This window comes from Mobula hypostoma, chromosome 13, assembly GCF_963921235.1.
Source record: "Mobula hypostoma chromosome 13, sMobHyp1.1, whole genome shotgun sequence".
NCBI lineage: Eukaryota > Metazoa > Chordata > Chondrichthyes > Myliobatiformes > Myliobatidae > Mobula > Mobula hypostoma.
The window spans coordinates 16,536,389-16,556,032 of NC_086109.1; the positions used below are offsets into that span (position 1 = coordinate 16,536,389).

Genomic DNA, 19,644 nt, shown 5'->3' on the forward strand with positions numbered 1-19,644 from the left:
GGAAGACGGTCTCCGTCTCAGTGGTTTTGAAAATGCTAAGATATAATAGATAACATGGGGAAATTAAATAAGGAGACCATTACCCGTAGTTGAAATCCATTGATAAGGTCATGTTCTTGTTTTTTTCTCTCTCATTAAAGAATTCATTGTGCAGTATGAAGAAAATAGGTATGAGCCCCGGAAGTGGCATAATCTAACCAGAATCCCAGGCAATATCAACTCGGCAGTGCTGCAGCTCGCACCGTACATGAACTATCAGTTCCGGGTTATCGCTGTGAACGAAGTTGGCGAAGGCGCCCCCAGCTTGCCCTCTGAACGTTACCAGACGACTGGAGCAGGTAGCAGTTCTGCTCTGCCCTTCCACTGTTTTGGATTCAATGGCTTTGCTCATAGGCTTAAAAATATGATGTGAGAAACTGGCACTGCCTTCAGAGCCAAGCCCCGTAGACGAATTGTCAATATTCTGGGTTCATCTCCCGAAACATATTCCTTTATTCCATTTAAAAAGTTACTTTGGCTTCAAAGGCAGGAGTTTTTTGGTTTTTTTTTCCAGAGATACAGCATGGTAGCAACCCCTTCCAGCCAGTGAGCCCGTGCCACCCAATTGCACCCACGTGACCAAATACTTCTTTGCAATGTGGGAGGAAGCCAGAGCATCTGGAGGAAATCCACACGGTCACAGGGAGAATGTACGAGCTCCTTACAGAGAACGGTTCATTTGAACCTGGGTCATTGGTGCTGTAATCGCATTCCGCTGACCACCACACTACCATGACCCAAATAGAAGGGGTTGGTGGGGGGGGGCAGGACTTGCTCTTATTTCTCAACCAGCCTTCTTGCCAGGTTCCTTCTGGCAGATCCTCCATGGAAGTGGCTGAGATACCACCAGCCTAACCAGAATCGGGGCATACGGTACTGTGCCAAAGTCTTAGGCACATATCTATAGCTGGGGTGTCTAAGACTTTTGCACAGTACTGTATTTGTCAGCATGGAGCGGAAGGCTAGTTTGTAAAGCTGGTGGGAGCAAAAGCTGTTGGGAATGGCAAGGGTGAAATGCCGGCAGGAGGGTTGTGGGATAGGTGGCAGAGGACGAGTGCTAGGGGTGGGGTGAGGCATGGGTGCAGACACACCCAGCCCTGAGACACCAGGCAAGGTCATTTGATTCCAAGCAATTGGTTAATTGATCATTACAGAATGTCTCTCTGGTGTTTCCCTCTCTCTCCCCCTTTTCCCAACCATGATTCCCCTCTGCCTGCCCTCTTCCCACTCTTAGTCCACAATACAGACCCATATCAGCATCAGCAGGTCAGGCAGCACATGTAGTAAAATTTCTTTTTGTTTTGCGACAGCAGTACAGTGTAATAAATGGAATTACTACAGTACTGTGCCAACGTCTTAGGAACATAGCTACCTATATATATTTGTGTATATGTATATATATATGTGTGCGTGTGTGTGTGTGTGTGTGTGTGTGTGCGCGCGCGCGCGCGTGTGTGTGTGTGTGTGTGTGTGCGTGCCTAAGACATTTGCACAGTACAATATATACAGAAAGGTGCCAGAAAAAGACCAGCGATATCGTAAAGGATTGCAACCACTCTGTTTACGGATTGTTTGTCCCACTCCCATCAGGGAGGAGTCCGCACAGCATCCACACTGGGACCACTGGAGACAAAACCAACTACTTCCCCCAAACCAGCAAGCTGATCAACACCTCTACCCAGTAATGAACCCCACCGCCCCTACGTACACATCACCTAGCGTCACTTTATGTCCAGTCTATGTAAATAGCAGTTACTTGTACATTGTGTTGTATAGGAGTGCTTTTTATATTTGTATTTATTGTAAGTTTCTTTGTGTTCCTTATGCTTACTGTATTTGTTTTTGTGTGGCATCAGGTCCGGAGTAACAATCATTTCATTCTCCTTTACACTCATGTACTGAAGAATGACAATAAACAATCTTGAATCTTGAAAAAAAAAGAAAAAAATGCACCATTTTTATTAATATATTTTAATTTTTCTCCTGGGTTTTGCTCAATGCAATATGTTAGGGATAAACTTTCACTTCTTGGAAGCTCCCAGGAAGTACTGGAGGCTCAGGAGGATTGAAAACCTGACTTTAACATCTCTTTATTTCCCAGCTCCTGAGATGAATCCCATTGATGTTAGAGGAGCAGGAATAACGGAATCCAGCATGCAGATCAGGTGGACGGTAAGCACAGTTTGTCCACATATTCCAAGAGGAAACAGGGAACCGCAGAACGTGCACAAGGCTGCCTGAAAGAGGTTACTATTAACTTTGAAATGTCCGCAAAGTTCTACATGGGGACACGAGACTGTAGATGCTAGAATCGGGAGTAACGCACAAAATGCTGGAGAATTTCAGCCGATTGGGCAGCATCTAGAGGGGGAAATAGGCAGTCAGTGTTTCAGATCGAGACCCTTCGTCTAGACAGGCATGTCTAATGTTTCAGGGTTGACTAGACAGAAATATCCAGTCCAAAGGGAGGGTCCCAACCCAAAATGTTAGTTGTCCACTTGCCTCCAGAGATGCTGCCTGACTCGCTGAATTCTTTCAGTGCTTTGTGTGTTTTTACCTGGTGATCCCTGTCACAATGGGGCTTTTACATGCAGATGTCTAATTATGAGGTGTGATTGATAAGTTCGTGGCCTAAGGTAGAAGCAGTCAATTTTAGAAAACCTAGCACATTTATTTTTCAACATAGTCCCCTCCTACATGTACACACTTAGTCCAGCGGTCGTGGAGCATACGAATTCCTTCTTTGTAGAAGTGGTCCACGGCAGGGCTGATTGATAAGTTTGTGGCCTAAGGTAGAAGGAGATGAGTTATTAACTTCAAACTTTCTGCATTATCAGTCAAAGAGTTGAACTGCACATGCATGTAACGAGAGCGTCTTGGAGCTCCAGGTGGTCCATAGCAGAGACGATTGATAAGTTTGTGGCCTAAGGTAGAAGGAGATGAGTTATACCACTCTCGTTACATGCACGTGCAGTTCAACTCTTTGAGTGAAGATGCAGAAAGTTTGAAGTTAATAATTCATCTCCTTCTACCTTAGGCCATGAACTTATCAATCACGGCTGCTGTGGACCACTTCTGGAAGTCCACAACGCCAACTTCTACAAAGAAAGGATCCGTATGCTCCACTACCGCTAGACTAAGTGTGTAAATGTAGGAAAAATAAATGTGCTAGGTTTTCTAAAATTGATTCCTTCTACCTTAGGCCACGAAATTATCAATCACCCCTTGTATTATGTGGGCAGTCACGTGGAGATATTCAACTATATTATGGAATGATCTGAAAGGGATGTTAAATGATTAACTAGGGAATCTTACTTCAGTGTCCAACTATGTTATGAGGGAGTATGAATTAAATGTGCTAACTGGTTGAACCTACAGCAAAACTCCAGTTACTGGAATGGAGCAACTTGCAGTACTTAGGAACATGACTATAGAACACTATAGCACAGAAACAGGCCATTCAGAGCATCTAGTTCATGCTGAACTGTTATTCTGTCTACTCCCATTGACCCGTACCTGCACCATACCCCTCCATCCATGTACCTATCTGAATTTCTCTTGTGTTGAAATTGAACCTGCATCCACCACTTTCTCTAGCAGCTCATTTCACACTCTCACCACCCTCTGAGTGAAGAAGTTCCCCCTCAGTTTCCCCTTAAATGTTTCACCTTTCACCTTTAACCTAAGACCTCTAGTTCTAGTCTCACCCATCCTCAGTGCTTGCTTCTATTTATCCTATCTGTACGCCTCATAATTTTGTGTATCAGTATTCAATCTCCCCTCGTTCTCCTACACTCCAGGGAATATAGTCCTAACCTATTCAACCCTTATCTATCACACAGGTCCAAAAGGCCCAGTAACATCATCGTACATTTTCTCTACTCTTTCAATCTCACTGCTATCCTTCCTGTAGGTAGGGGACGTGAACTCCGCACAATACTCCAAATTAGGCTTCCTGAACATCCTATACAAATTCAACAGAACATCCAAACTCCTATACTCAATGCTTTGATTTACGAAGGCTGCAATTTTGAAGATTGTGTTCGTGTTTCACTGAAATTTGTGGTACATAAGTTGAGAGCAGGCAGAGAATGAGATGGAGACTTTGCTATGGCCAAGGGAAGAGAGGCAAGATCCATTTTAGCCTCTTTCTTACCATCAATGCAAAGCACTTGTGGCTTTCTGGACAAGACTAAGGAGCTGGTGGTAGACCTGAGGAGAGCTAAGGTACCGGTGACCCCTGTTTCCATCCAGGGGGTCAGTGTGGACATGGTGGAGGATTACAAATACCTGGGGATACGAATTGACAATAAACTGGACTGGTCAAAGAACACTGAGGCTGTCTACAAGAAGGGTCAGAGCCGTCTCTATTTCCTGAGGAGACTGAGGTCCTTTAACATCTGCCGGACGATGCTGAGGATGTTCTACGAGCCTGTGGTGGCCAGTGCCATCATGTTTGCTGTTGTGTGCTGGGGCAGCAGGCTGAGGGTAGCAGACACCAACAGAATCAACAAACTCATTCGTAAGGCCAGTGATGTTGTGGGGATGGAACTGGACTCTCTCACGGTGGTGTCTGAAAAGAGGATGCCGTCCAAGTTGCATGCCATCTTGGACAATGTCTCCCATCCACTACATAATGTACTGGTTGGGCACAGGAGTACATTCAGCCAGAGACTCATTCCACCGAGATGCATCACAGAGCGTCATAGGAAGTCATTCCTGCCTGTGGCCATCAAACTTTACAACTCCTCCCTTGGAGGGTCAGACACCCTGAGCCAATAGGCTGGTCCTGGACTTATTTCATAAATTACTGGCATAATTTACATATTACTATTTAACTATTTATGGTTCTATTACTACTTATTATTTATGGTGCAACTGTAACGAAAACCAATTTCCCCTGGGATCAATAAAGTATGACTATGACTATATTCCATTCTGTTCATAACTAAAGGAGTAGAGGGATTATGTACTCACTTACAATAGGGGGCACAATTACCTTCCTATCTGGAGTCTGCTGTGCCTTCATCTGCCAAACTATTTTCTCTTTTTCAGCCTCTGAGTGGCACCCAGGTCAGTGGTCCCAATATCAGATACGTAGTCAGCTGGAGACAACGGGGCGTGCGTGGAGAGTGGTCAACGGTCACAGTGACCAGGCCCAGTTACATTGTCTCTCCAACACCCCTCTTTACGCCCTATGAGATTAAAGTCCAGGCGGTGAATGATTTCGGGCCAGGTCCAGAGCCAAACATCATAATCGGGTACTCAGGTGAAGAATGTAAGTATATTGAGTGGGTATGCCCTACAGTTGTACTTTGAAGACACAAACACTTCACAGGCAGAGCTAGTCTTACCTGACCTGATTACACATTTAAATAGTGATCTTCTGACATTGTTGAGATCTCAGGGTTACCACAGAGAACACTGTTCTGGCCTCAGGATTGCTGGGTGGAGAAGGGAGATGTTCAAGAGCTTAACACAAAGACCCTAGCACATAGCCAAGACAACTACATCAGTGCAGTACAGAGGGGATGCTGAATGGTCAGAGGTGTTGCTTTTTGGATGGGATATTAAATCAAGGCCTGAGTTCCTTTTGAAATGGATGTAGACAATCCCATTGCAGTACTTTGAAGAATAGTTATATCACTTCCAATGTTCTGAATAATATACCTCTGAACTAATGCCATGTAAACATAATAATCCCAATCAATGACTTCATTAGCTTTTGATGGATCTTACTCCATAACAATTGGCTTCAAAGTTTCTTGCATTTATGACGATACTGCAAAAGTACTTCATTGGTTGGAAAATGCTTGTGTACCCTGGAGATCATGGGTGGTGGTATGTAATGACAAGCTTTTCTGTGCTTTGCTGACATGGGAGTTTTGATGCAGCACACATTAATGTTTTGAGACAGCGTGTAGGCAAATTATTAACTGAACATTTCATTCAAAAGCTCAGCTGTGTGGATTTCATGAGCAGAATAAAATAAGATAACAGTAAATAATTCACTTAACATTGTAAAACTTCTTTAGGATGTTCATTGGAGAAACTAGCCAAAGATATTAGGACAGGGAACCGAAAAGATAGTCAAAGAAGTACATTCTACAGGGCGTTCGAAAGGAGGGAAAATGGAAGATATTGGGAAGTTAAGGAATAAAATTCCAGAGTTTAAACTCAAGACATAGCCACCCAGGTGAACTGATGACAAACAGGGCCAGAATTGAAGGTTTGCTAATGTCTTGGAGGTGTGTAGGGCTGGAGAGATTTGAGGCAAGGCCAAAGAGAAGTGTGAAAACAAGGTGAGAGTTTGATGTTGTGCTGTTCGCCGAGCTTGGCAATTGGCTTGCAGACGTTTCATCACCAGTCGAGATGAAACCCTCAGTGCGCATTTGCTGGTGTTTCTTTCTGGGAGTGCTCGCGTTTATCTAGCCCCCAGTTTGCTTGTCTCGGTCCTGAGACATGATCCACTGTTGCTGATCTCAATACGTGAAGACCGAGAAGGACATCACTTTAACTGGGACACCACAGAGGTTCTGGCACAGGCAAACATGAAGCAGGCACGAGCATCTTTAGAAGAGTATTTCTCTTGTGGTAACTCCATTTACAAACATATCGGAATAGACGCCATCCGCAAACCCCTAAGAGCCGAAGAAACGCAAACCAATGGAATTCAAAGGTCAACTGAAGGGGTAGCCAATCAGAACCGAGGCAAGCAAACCGGGGTGTAAATATACACAAGCACTCTCAGAGAGAAAGATCAACAACTGCGCACTGAGGCTGTCACCTCGACTGGTGATAAAACGTCTGCAAGCTAATTGTCAAGCTGGACAAACACCACAACTTCAAGCACCTCAATCTCAGCCACCAATGTTCACCACCTTCCTAAACAAAATGAGAGACTTAAGATCCAGAGATGGCCAGATGAGCATCTACTGTACTCGCCAATCACAAGTGCTATGGGCGATTAAGATCTAGTGTCGAGATACAGATGACTACAGATGCTGGGATCTGAGCAGAAAACAAATGGCTGAAGGAACTCAGTGGGTCAGGCAGCATCTGCGGAAGCAAAGGAATCATCGACATTATGGGTTTGAAATCCTGCATCCAGACTGGGGATATAACTATGTAGGATATCTAGCCAGTATAGGTGAGGGACAGGAGCTGGCAAATGATAACTGGATGATTAGTTCAGGTGAAGAAGGGTTAATTGACAGATGGAGGCAGCGGTGTGATTGTATGTTAGTGGGCAGCAGATCTTTGAATCAGGTTTATTCAAGATGGAAAACAGAGATGATTGTTTGAGCAGCTATTGAGCTGAGACTTGTAAATTTGAAGGTAATAGTCCAATGCCTCTTTTCAGTTCCAAACAAACAACTGCCTTAGACCATCAGCAGAAAATTCAGCCACTATCTATCTCAGTGGCTCACAATTAAGACACAAGAGAGAGGAGCAGAATTAGGCCATTCACTCCATTGAGTGTGCTCCCCCATTTGATCATGGTTGATTTATTATCCCTCTCAACTCCATTCTCATGCCTTCTCACCATTACCTTTAATGCCCTGACTAATCAAGAACCTATCAACCTCCACTTTAAATATGCCCAATGACTTGGCCTCCATAGTTGTCTGTGGCAATGAATTCCACAGATTTAGCACCCTCTGGCTAAAGAAATTCCTCCTCGTCTCTGTTCTAAAGGGATGTCCTTCTCTTCCGAGGCTGTGCCCTTTGGCCCTAGACTCTCCCATTATTGGAAACACCTTCTCCATGTCCACTCTATCTAAGCCTATCAATTTATTTGAGTGATAACATTTAGGCTATTTTTGTGCTTGCCTTTAGATCCTAATGCGGCACCAACTAGCCTCTCTGGGAGGTATGTTAACAGCACTGCCATTCTATTGCAATGGAGGGGACTGCCTCAAGAAAATATCCGAGGATACCTTATAGGCTACAGGGTAAGTAGCTAGATGGCTGGTGATTTTACCCTTGAACACTACTGCCCGCAGGATGGAGCCATGCAAATGAAGCGAGATCAAGGACCAGCTTTATTCACCATGTACATTTACACGTGTGAGAAATTTGCCATGGCACAACATACAACAAAAAACAACATTCAACAATTACAAGAATAAAAAATTAATTTTTTTAAAAAGCTCAGAGGTTAAAATACTGATATGGAATAAAATGTGCATAAATACAGAAATATCAGCATGTATTCACATTGTAAACAGCTTTATAAAATTGGTTTAAATCTTTACAGTGCAGTGGCTGAGGTAATAGGGTGTGTGTCACTAACTAGAATGGTTGATCAGATTAATTACATGGGGGAAGAAATTTTTAAGATGGCGTGAAATTTTGTTTTAATAGCCCTATAGTGCTTTCCAGAAGGGACCTTTGGAAAAGGGAGTTTGCTGGGTGTGTAGCATCCACAATAATTTTCCTGCCCGCTTTTTTGTTCTGGACACATCCAAGACTTGTAATAATGGTAGATTGCAGTCAATGACCTTTTCTACTGAGTTCCTCCAGCATTTTGTGTGTTTTGGCCTTTTCTGCTGACCTAACAGTTCATTGTCAGGGAATTGTATGCTGCAACACAGCAAGGGAGGCAGATTTAACAATATAGCATCAGCACTACCACCTGTAAGGCAAATCCACGGCATTATTTAAAAAAAAACCCTCATTTGATCAGTCTTTGAATGTGGCTATCCAGCTTTAATGACAAATTAAATTGGTAAATTGAGCAACCACTCTAATGTCTGTTCTAAGCTAGATGGATTAATAATATCCAGAATATGATGCTCTCCATGCCTTCATGACTAATAATGCTCAGGGCCTCACCCAATGAAAACTCTAACTGACCACCTACTTTCTCCAATGAGGTCTCTGAATTGGAGTAGGTGAAGTGACATGGTTGAGTCATAGAATCATAAAGAGGTACAACTAAGAGTCCATACTGACTATCAGCAATGCATTTACAATAATCTTGCAGAGATTCCATTCTCCAGATACACTCAGAGGCCACTTTATTAGGTACAGGAGTGGTATCCAGTGTGGTCTTCTTTTGCTGTAGCCCATCCACCAAGCTCCGCCAGGTTGTGCATTCAGAGAAGCTCTTCTGCACACCACTTCGTAACACATGGTTATTTGAGTTACTGTCACATTCTAATCAACTTGATCCAGTCTGGCCTCTCTCATTAACAAGGCCTTTTTGCTAACAGAACTGCCCTCACTGGATGTTTTTCTGTTTTTTGCACCATTCTCTGTCAACTCCAGAGAGAGCTGTGTGTGAAAATCCTTAGAGATCAACAGTTTCTGAGATACTCAAATCACCCCATCTGGCACCAACAACTATTCCACGGTCAAAGTCACTTAGATCACATTTCTTCCCCATACTGAATTTTTTACAGCAACTGAACCTCTTGACCATGTCCATTGAGATGCTGCCACTTGATTGGTTGATTAGATATTTGCATTAATGAGCAGGTGTACCTAATAAAGTGGCCACTAAACATACGTATGCTATCACATCCCTCCAGGTTCTACCACACACACCAAGGGGTGATTTACAGCCTCCAATTAACTTATCAAACGCATATCCTTGGGATGTGGAAGGAAACTGGAACACCCAGGAAACCCACTTAGTCAGTAGGACAATGTGTAAACTCCAGGCAGACAGCAGCAGAGGTCAGGATTGAACCCAGGTCTCTAGAGCTGTGGTTTGTTCCCTTTCCAGACCTTGTGGTGCTTCAGGTGGTAAGCTTGCCATTTCCTTAGCATTTGTCTTCGAGGCTCATCCCAGCATGGTTAGAGGAGCCATCCGGATTCGAACCCAAGACCATTCGCCTCAAGGTCCAGTGCTGATGCCACTATACCACCAGCCAGTTTGAGCCATGAACCACCAGTTTTGTTCCATTTGCACCACTGTGCTGCCCTTGGTGAGGACTTGGCAGCAACTGGGAATTGTCATTGCAGCCATGTACAGATATTTACCCATGGGGTGTGGATAGAGGAGAAGATGGGCCTGAAGGAATGTATTCTGCCCTTGGTCCCTGCTTTTTTACCCAGTTAAAACTGATTCCCTTACAGATTTTAAAGCCATAACTCTTAGCAATGGTCATTATGAATAAATTGTCAGCTTAAATCAATTCAAATTTCTTAAAATATCTAAAGATCAGTAAGTCTTTGCTGTCAGGCATTGTAAGGTCACCTGAGCCCCCTGATAAAAATTTGAAAGAAAGCTCACATGTACACCAAAATATTGGAATATACAGTAAAATATGTTGTTTTGTAAATTGTGTTGGGGGCAGCCTACAAGTGTCACCAAGCCTCCAGTGCTCACCATCCTCACAACTTGCTAACCGTAACCGGTGATTCTTTGGAATGTGAGGGGAAGCCTATATTTACATGTGGAGAGCATACAAATGCCTTCTGGACAGCGGTGGGAATCCGGACCTGATCAGTGATTGCTGGTGCCGTCAAGCAACTGCGCTAACTGCCATGCTGCCGTGCCACAACCTTACTCTTACTTACTGTCTGATAACGTATACCTTGTATACATTTGGGATCGCTCATCCTTGCGACGGACTTCATTCTCACTGTGTTCATCCTATCACAGAAAGAAGGGACAATCTGACTGAGACTCTTCTTGTGTGCAGATTCAGTACTGGAACGAGGGAAGTCTGCTAAAGTCCACCCGATACCGGTCACGCGTGGAGGTTATGGACTCGGCCGGGCAGCGCCCGCGTGCCGTTGTCTCGGGACTGCAGCCGTACAGTATGTACAAGCTGCAAGTGGCAGCAGTCAACGGCAGAGGCGCTGGTCCTTGGAGTGAGGTGTTTGCGATTAACACCACCGAAGGAGGTAGGTGATGACTTTGCCCAGAATTTTCTGCTTCGTGCATGTTGTGTCTACAACGTAGACTGATCATACTGAGTAAGTAGAGTGACGACCTTCTGTCCCTGCAGGTGACCATATGTGTGTAGCGTAGAAAGTGTTTAGTTTGGTCTTAGTACAATAAAACACTGACGATGTACGGTACTGCGCAAAAGTCTTGGGCACACACACACACACACACACACACACACACACACACACAGACACACACACATACACAGACACACACACACATATAGCTAGGGTGCGTCCGACTTTTGCACAGTACTGTATTGGTCAACATGAAGTGGAGAGCGAGTCTATAAATCTAGTGGGAGCAAAGGGTATTGGGAATGTCAAGGGAGGGGTGTGGGACAGGTGGCAGAGGAGTGCCAAGGATGGGGAGTAGCGTGGGTACAGACACCATCCCCACCCCCCCCCCCCGAGTCACCAGGTAAGGTCATTTCATTCCAAACAATTGGTCTATTGATCATTACAGAATGTCGCTCTGGCGCTTCCCACTCCCTCCCCCTTTTCCCAACCATGATTCCCCTTCCCGCTCTCAATCCCATATCAGAATCAGGTTTATCACCACTCACATCCATCATGCAGTTTTAATTTTTTTTTGTGGCAGCAGTACATGCTGTAGTGCATGGTTATTTGAGTTACTGCCACTTTCCTGTCAGAATGGGAATCAAAATCAGATTTAGTATCACTGGCATATGTTGTGAAATGTGTTAATTTTACAGCAGCAGTACAGTGAAATACATGATAAATAAATATAGAGGGAAAAAAGCTGAGTTACATTAACTATATATATGTGTCTATTAGATAGTTCAGTTAAAATAAGTAATGCAAAATAACAGAATTAAGAAAGTAGTGAGGTTGTGTTCATGGGTTCATGTCCATTTAGAAATCGGTTGGCAGAGGGGAAGAAGCTGTTCCTGAATCACTGAGTGTGTGCTTTCAGGCTTCTGTACCTCTTTCCCAATGGTAACAATCTGAAGGGGGCATGCCCTGGATGGTGGGGATCCTTAGTGATGGACGCTGCCTTCCTAAGGCACCACTCCTTGAAGATGTCTTGGATACTATGACGGCTGGTGCCCATGCTAGAGCTGACTAATGTTACAAATTTCTACAACTTATTTCGATCTTGAGCAGTAGCCCACCCCCACCCCCTATACCTGATGGTGATGCAGCCAGTCAGAATGCTCTCAACGGTACTTTTGTAGAAGTTTTTGAGTGTTTGAATTGACAAACCAAATTTCCTAAACTCCTAATGAAATATAGCCACTGTCTTGCCTTCTTTATAGTTGCAGGTAAGGCTTATTGTGTCCAGGTTAGATACTCAGAAATATTAACATCCAGGAACTTGAAATTGCTCACTCTCTCCACTTCTGATCCTTCATCTTACCCTTCCTAAAGACCACGATCATCTCTTTGGTTTTACTGACATTGAGTGCAAGGTTGTTGCTGTAACACCGCTCAACTAACTGGTATATCTCGCTCTTTTACATCCTTTCGTCACCATCTGAAATTCTGCTGACAATGGTGGTATCATCAGCAAATTTATAGATGATGTTTGAGCTATGCCTAGCCACACAGTCATGGGTGTAGAGAGAAGAGCAGTGGGCTAAGCACACATCCTTGTGGAGCGCCAGTGATGATTGTCAGCGAGGTGGAGATGTTATTTCCAATCTGCATAGATTGTGGCCTTCCAGTTAGGAAGTCGAGGATCCATTTGCAGAGGGAGGTACAGATGCCGAGGTTCTGTAGCTTTTTGATCAAAAATGTGGGAATGAAGGTGTTAAATGCTGAGCTATAGTCAATAAACAGCACCTTGACAGGTATTTGCATTGTGGAGAGCCATTGAGATCACATCTGCTGTAGACCTATTGTGACATTAGGCAAATTGCAGTGGGTCCAGGTCCTTCCTGGGATAGGACTTGATTCTAGCCATGACCAACCGCTCAAAGTATTTCATCATCACAGATGTGAGTGCTACTGGACAACAGTCATTGAGGCAGCTCACACTGCTCTTCTTGTACACTGGTATAATTGTTGCTGCCCTTTTGAAGCAGGTAGGACCAGCTTGAACCAGTCTGGCCATTCTCCTCTGCCCTCTGAAATGAAGGTGCTCAATGAAGGTTTTCGTTTTTTGCACCTTTCTCTGTAAACTCTAGAGACTTTTGTGTGTGAGAATCCCAGGAGATGAGCAGTTTCTGAGATACTCAAACCACCTCATCTGGCAGCAACAATAATTTCACAATCAAAGACACTTAGATCACATTTCTCCTGCATTCTGACATTTAGTCTGTACCTCTTGGCCATGTCTATGTATTGAATTGCTGCCCCATGATTGGCTGATTAGATATTTGCATTAATGAGCTAGTGTACCAAATAAAGTGGCCACTGAGTACACTACCTCAGTGTTAAAAAATGCCAAAAATTTGGGTAGTGGTTCAGTGGATGTTGATTCCCATACCTCCATTGGCTCCCTGATTCTTGGTCTCTCTTTAGTACCCTGGGAGGGTCCCTAAGGGCCCTCATTCAAATGTTTCTTCTGACACACTGGGTTAATGGCATAATTTTGCTCCTATTTCTTATGGTTTTATGGTCTGTCTTCCATTGCTTCATGTTTGGATCTCTGAGAAACATGTTTATTGCTATTGTTTGCAGCTGATTACTGCGATCAGTCAATGAGCCAGTGATTGTTGTATCAAGGTAGAATGTTATCTTGGAGTACCTTCTTTCATTTCTCATTATTTTGATTTTGTGTAATCTACTTACAATCCTTTCCACACCTCACTTCTAAGATCTTTCTACACGGGCATTTGGTGACAAAGTTTTATCCTTGTCTGTAGCCTGGTCAGAGAATGAAATTCCCCCATGAATTGACAATTTACGTTGACATTCCCCCAAAAGGACAAAGGTCGTACCTTCAGATGGCTGGGAAATTGCCATTGCAATTTTTATTACAGATGCTGCTGGTGTGTGGGTCATCTCACAGAATTCCCCTTTTGGTTAGATCATATATTTCTGCATCCTGCTGTTGCGGCAAGCTGCTGGAAGAGAGAGCCAATAACATCAAGAGAATCTAGGAGTGTTTCTCTAAAGTTGGGGTTCCCAACCTGGAGTCCACAGATCTCTCGGTTACTGGTAGGGGTCCACAGCATAAACAATGGTTGGGAACCCCCTGTCCTAAAGAATGCAAAGGAGATACTCTGCCATGGACAGTCACAAGCGCAACTGCGAAAGGAGGAGTGTTGGGTATGGGACTAGCAACTCTATCCCTTTAAAACTCCAGCCTACAGAAATGCCAACAGAAGCTCCATAAACCTCATTCCTGGGAAAGGAAAGATCTTCACCTATAAGCCATTCTGTATGATGTTGTGAGGTGAAAGCAGAAGCTACGGGATTTGGGCCAGGACAGAGGACTCTGGCGAACTGTTGTCGGCAGCCTATGCCTCAGTAGTGGTGATGATCTTAAGAAGAAGAAGAATGGAAAAGAAAAATAAGTGTAATGCTCCAGTTAAGGTTTTTACTGCTAATACTGTAGGGTATTTCATTTAGTAGTTTTCTATAGAGGCAATGCGTCCTGCTCATGGCACGTTTGGTTTTGGGTAAAGATAAAAGGCTGTGATGTTCACAGCTTAGGGATATTGTGTCAGCCAATCAGGAGGATAAGGTTCAAGAGAAAGCTGGGCAGAGAGAGATTTGTGACGGACACTGGTAGGGCTCGTAGTCTTTTCGCCAGGAGCTACATAGAGGACAGGAGGGAAGCTGGCTGAGGATGCCATGGGAAGGAGCGTCCCTGTTGCATGAGGTGCTTTGTGCTCATGAATGGCTCTAAGGAGGAAGGGCCAATACTCCAGAGAGAGCACCCGTTTGTTCAAGATGGACTTCCAGCAGCATTTCGGGATGTAGTGTGTGTATTCACGCAGACCATGGTCCAGCGCATAAGTGAAAAGGACAACTTCAGGATGAGTTCTAACTTTACGTGCACATTTGGACTGGGTTAAATGTAATGGGCCCTTGTATATTTTTTTCCTTTTATTTTTTCCTACTAACTGTTCAATAAGGCCGAAATTTGTAAATATAATTAAGAGAAATTCTGCAAATGCTGGAAATCCAAGCAACATGCACAAAATGCTGGAGCAACTCAGCAGGCCAGGCAGCATCTATGGAAAAGAGCTGAGGAGTCTGGATAGTCAGAGGCTTTTTCCCAGGGCTGAAATGGCTGCCACAAGAGGGCACAGGTTGAAGGTGCTTGGGAGTAGGTACAGAGGCGATGTCAGGGGTAAGTTTTTTACGCAGAGGTGGTGAGTGCATGGAATGGACTGACAGCAACGGTGGTGGAGGCGGATACAAAAGGGTCTTTTAAGAGACTCCTGGATAGGTACGTGGAGCTTAGAAAAATAGAGGGCTATGGGGAAGTCTAGTAATTTCAAGTTGTTCGGCACAACTTTGTGGGCTGAAGGGCCTGTATTGTGCTGTAGGTTTACTATGTTTCTATGAGTCAGAGACCTCATCTTGACTCCTCATCTCTTTTTTTCCAGTCATGATGAAGAGTCTTGGCTCGAAATGTCGACTGATAGATGCTGCCTGCCCTGCTGTGTAATTTTTAAATATACTTTCTTCTTTGTGTGGTGTGCAGTCTGTTATTTCTTGACGACTGACAATTATGTACGGTCAGTACTTACACAGTATTCGCTCAAATCGAGATTTCTTTAATTGGAACATCATGACGTGCCTGTTTGGTTGAACCCCAAGTCATACCGACCGTAGACCCTTGTTGTTTATGAAAGGTGACCTTTTCACCGCCGAGTCCGTTGGCTGTTAGTGGGGCTGGCATCGAGCCAAGTTTCCATATAAGCTCGGAGAGGGGGGGCTTGGGGGCTTCACAAGAGAGGAGGAAAAAGGGAGAATTAATGCCAAATTGGAAATACATTGGGGGAATAAAAGGGAGAAATTAAAAACAAAATAGGAATTATAAAAATCACAAAAGAAAAGTGAGAAAGAAGTGTATTTAACATAAAAACAGAAAATACTGGAAACACTCATCAGATGTGACAGCATCTGCGGAAAGGAAAATTTGTAAATCTTTCATGTAAAGGAATGTTCAATAGAATATGTTTTGTTTTTATTTCAGATATCCAGCATCTGTTATTTAGTTTGCTTCTCATGGAAATTTATTTGCAGAGTTAGAAAACAGGTGGCAACAATTTATCACCTACAGAAGTGTACTCCACTTCCAAGCAGTATCTATGGAGGGGAATAAATTGTCGACATTTCGAGGCAAGACCCATCATCGGGTCTCGGCCCGAATCGTTGACTATTTATTCACCTCCATAGGTGCTGCCCGACCTGCTGAGTTCCTCCAGCATTTTGTGTGTGTTGCTCTGGGTTTCCAGCATCTGCAGAATCCCTTGTGATTATGTATCCCACTTTAGTTGTGCTTTTTCTCAGTTGAGTGGTCTGTCAGGAACACCCAATGTCAGTATATGAGCCCTTACTTCATAAATACTAGTACTAATCTCATTTTAACCCTTCAGAATGCACCAGTGCCTTGATACCCATGGAAATGTTGACAGTGACCACTTGCTTCTGTGAGCAACGTGAACCAACCAGCAGTTTGTGCTGGTTAACCAGATCATGGCCAGTCACCACAAGTTGTTTGCTTACTTAACCACAATCGATGACGTGCACTTTTCAGTTCTGAGCCACCACATTTGCTTAACGAAGCAGCAGAGCCTGGCTGATTTTGATGCGATTCTATTCAGCTGAGTGAAGGTCAGGAAGCATCGATAGCAACAGAGGTTTCCACTCCACTGGATTACTGCTCAGGCAGTGACGTCAACAAACATGACACACAAAAACATTTAAAGCTGCTGCACATTTTACTTTGCTATATGAAATATTTTGTCTTCGAGAAGGAAGTGAAAAGAATGGCCAGTACTATTTTGATAAAAACGAAGCAATGGAAGTCAGATAGATTAATTAATTATATATAATTTATATAAATTAAAAATATTACTTAAATTTATATAAATTAATACTTTATACACACACACGCACACACGCACACACACACACATATATATATACATATATATTTAAGGGTCTCAGTTCGAAATGTCAACTGTTTATTCCTCTCAGTGCCTGACCTGAAATTCCCCAGCATTTTCTGTGTGCTGCTTTGGATTTCCAACATCTTCAGCATCTCTTGTGTTCATGGGCAATTACATGCCGGACTAGCTTGGAAATTCACATTCTTTGAATGCAAATATAACTAAAAAAAGTAAGGGTTGGATTCTACTGAATGTCAGTATATGGAATCGGCAGTAAAGATTTATCTTTTATGAGCTGCCTTATATCTTTCCCGATTCACATTCCTGTCCAATTTCTCTCACAGTGCCTGGGAAGCCACATTCCCTCAGGATCCGGCAACCGGATTTGGAAACCATTACGTTGCAATGGACTCACCCACGGGATCCAAATGGGATTATCACGGGCTACACAATAAACTACCACCCCTGTATGTATCCTGAGTATTCTCCAATTTGATCTTAAGTGTATATAAAGCAAAACAGATGTACAAAAACTGCAATGTGAAATTAAAATGTATTTGTTGTATATTCTGCACAGCTGTAGCACACCACTGATGAGCACTCTTTCTGAGAGTTTATTATTACACTATTTAGTTTGAAGTGACTTGATTCTTGCCACAGAAATGTTGAAGGATTATTGCTGCAGGAATATAATCGTTCTGCTGCCTTTATTTTGATTCCTTTGTCCTTTGTAAGTGTAATTTGGGGCTATAGGAAGTGACAAGGAGGGGTGAGCCTGCCAAAGGTGAGATTTCTGGTCTGTTTGCTTACTGAAGATAAAATCTTGTCCAGGTAAAATTATTTTCCCTGTACTTGTGCCGGTTAGAGTGTAAAGTCTAATTGCAAACAACAATTAGTCGGCTGGTAGGACCACAGCGGTTGCCAGTAGCGGCACAGAACAGTGAATCAGAATCAGGTTTACCATCACTGACACAGGTTGTGAATTTGTTGTTTGTGCAATGCAATGCACAAAATTGCTACAGTGTTGCAAAATAGATAAATAGTGCAAAGGATAAATCATGAGACAGAGCTCATTATTCAACACCTTTCCATTTCTATCACATCTGGTGCCATCGATCTCAAGCTTTTGAGATGGTTCATCAGTTAGCGGCCCAAAACAAGCCAGAGACCAGTAATATTGGTGTTTCTGTTGGGATTGTAACCACATCTGTTTCTTCCCCATTGCCTATCCACCCTCCACAATCTCTTCTGTCTCTACCAGAATGGGAAGAGGCAAGTGGTGGTGATCCCAGTAGGATATTACCAGGTGTCTCAAAGCTAGAAGGGTTTTATGTTGGTCTACCTTTAGCAAAGATTATTTTCAATCTAGGCATTTGCCCAAGTCCAGGGAAACCTTGGGAACTTGATGGAAATCTCCTACAATCCAAATCTCCCTTAGTTTATGGGTTCATGGGCCATTCAGTAATCTGAGCAATGAAGGGAAAAAATGACGGTTAAATCAGTAAATGGAACCAGTGGGCATTGATGTGCCAGTAATGGTCAGAACCGAGGCAACGTTGCCAAGCAAATAATAAATGAATATTGGGATTACACCAAATAGAAACTGTTTTCTTCTATTTCATCTTTGATTGGACTTGAAAATTAGTTTATTGGACACAACTTAGGAAACTGCCCTGGAAATACAAGTTCTTTCTGTCTTTCTGAAATGGCACTAGTGAGTGGTGGCGTGAATACGGGAAGGTTAGTTGTTCTGTGGTAGACAATGAAGAATCATCAAAGGTGATTAAGATTTTGATGCATATGTAGTTATCACATATATATCAGAACAAGTGCATTGTCTGCATCGGAGCAGGGGCAGCACGGTAGTGTAGTGGTTAGCACGGTGCTTTACAGTACCGGAGGCTCAGGTTCAATTCCTTACGCTGCCATGACCGCAGGGGTTTCCCCCGGTCACTCCAGTTTCCTTCCAGACTCCTGAGTAAATTGTCCCGAGTTTAGATTTAGGCAATGGTTAAGTGGGTGGGTTGCCATGGGCAGCATGGCTTGAAGGGCTGGAAGAACCTACTCCATGCTGCATCTCAATAAAGAGCAGCCTGCATGTGTCAACATGCTTCCTACACCAACATAGCATAGTAACCCTAATCTGTACGTCCTCAGAATGTGGGATGAAACCGGAGCATCCAGAGGAAACCCACGCTGTCATGGGAGAACATACCAACTCCTTACAGACGCGGTGGAATTGAACCCCAATGTTACTTACAACCGGTGCTGTAATAATGTTACGCTAACCACTTCACTACTGTGCTGCACATCAATTGGTTTAGCTCTTCATAATAGTTAAACATGGATTTTACAACATCAACTACCACGAGAACTGTTGACCTCACTTCCTTTATTTTGTTTAGTAACTGGCTCCCGGGCAAGGCGCAATTCCACAATTCCCAGACTTCCGCCTGACGTGACTAGTTACAAGCTGGAACGGGTTGATGCGAATACCAGGTACAGGTTTTACGTCTTCGCTCACACCAGTCAAGGTAAAGGAGAGGCAATTGTGCTGGACTCGCCCCTCTTTGAAAATGAAGGTAAGAGAGCATGGCCTGTTCAGTCTGATTAAATACCACAGTGCCTCCTTCAGGTATGAAGCAGACACCACACTATTCAG

General features: G+C 43.6%; 1 protein-coding gene across 1 annotated transcript in view; it reads left to right on the forward strand.

Moving 5' to 3' along the window:
- Positions 1–19,644, forward strand: part of nfasca (neurofascin homolog (chicken) a) — a 167,856-nt gene that overhangs the window by 120,074 nt on the left and 28,138 nt on the right. Inside the window, exons 19-25 of the mRNA XM_063065364.1 lie at positions 141–338; positions 2,141–2,211; positions 5,095–5,317; positions 7,879–7,994; positions 10,695–10,899; positions 17,327–17,449; positions 19,388–19,564. Of these exons, the coding sequence (XP_062921434.1) occupies positions 141–338; positions 2,141–2,211; positions 5,095–5,317; positions 7,879–7,994; positions 10,695–10,899; positions 17,327–17,449; positions 19,388–19,564 (1,113 nt within the window). The remainder of the gene's footprint in view (positions 1–140; positions 339–2,140; positions 2,212–5,094; positions 5,318–7,878; positions 7,995–10,694; positions 10,900–17,326; positions 17,450–19,387; positions 19,565–19,644) is intronic.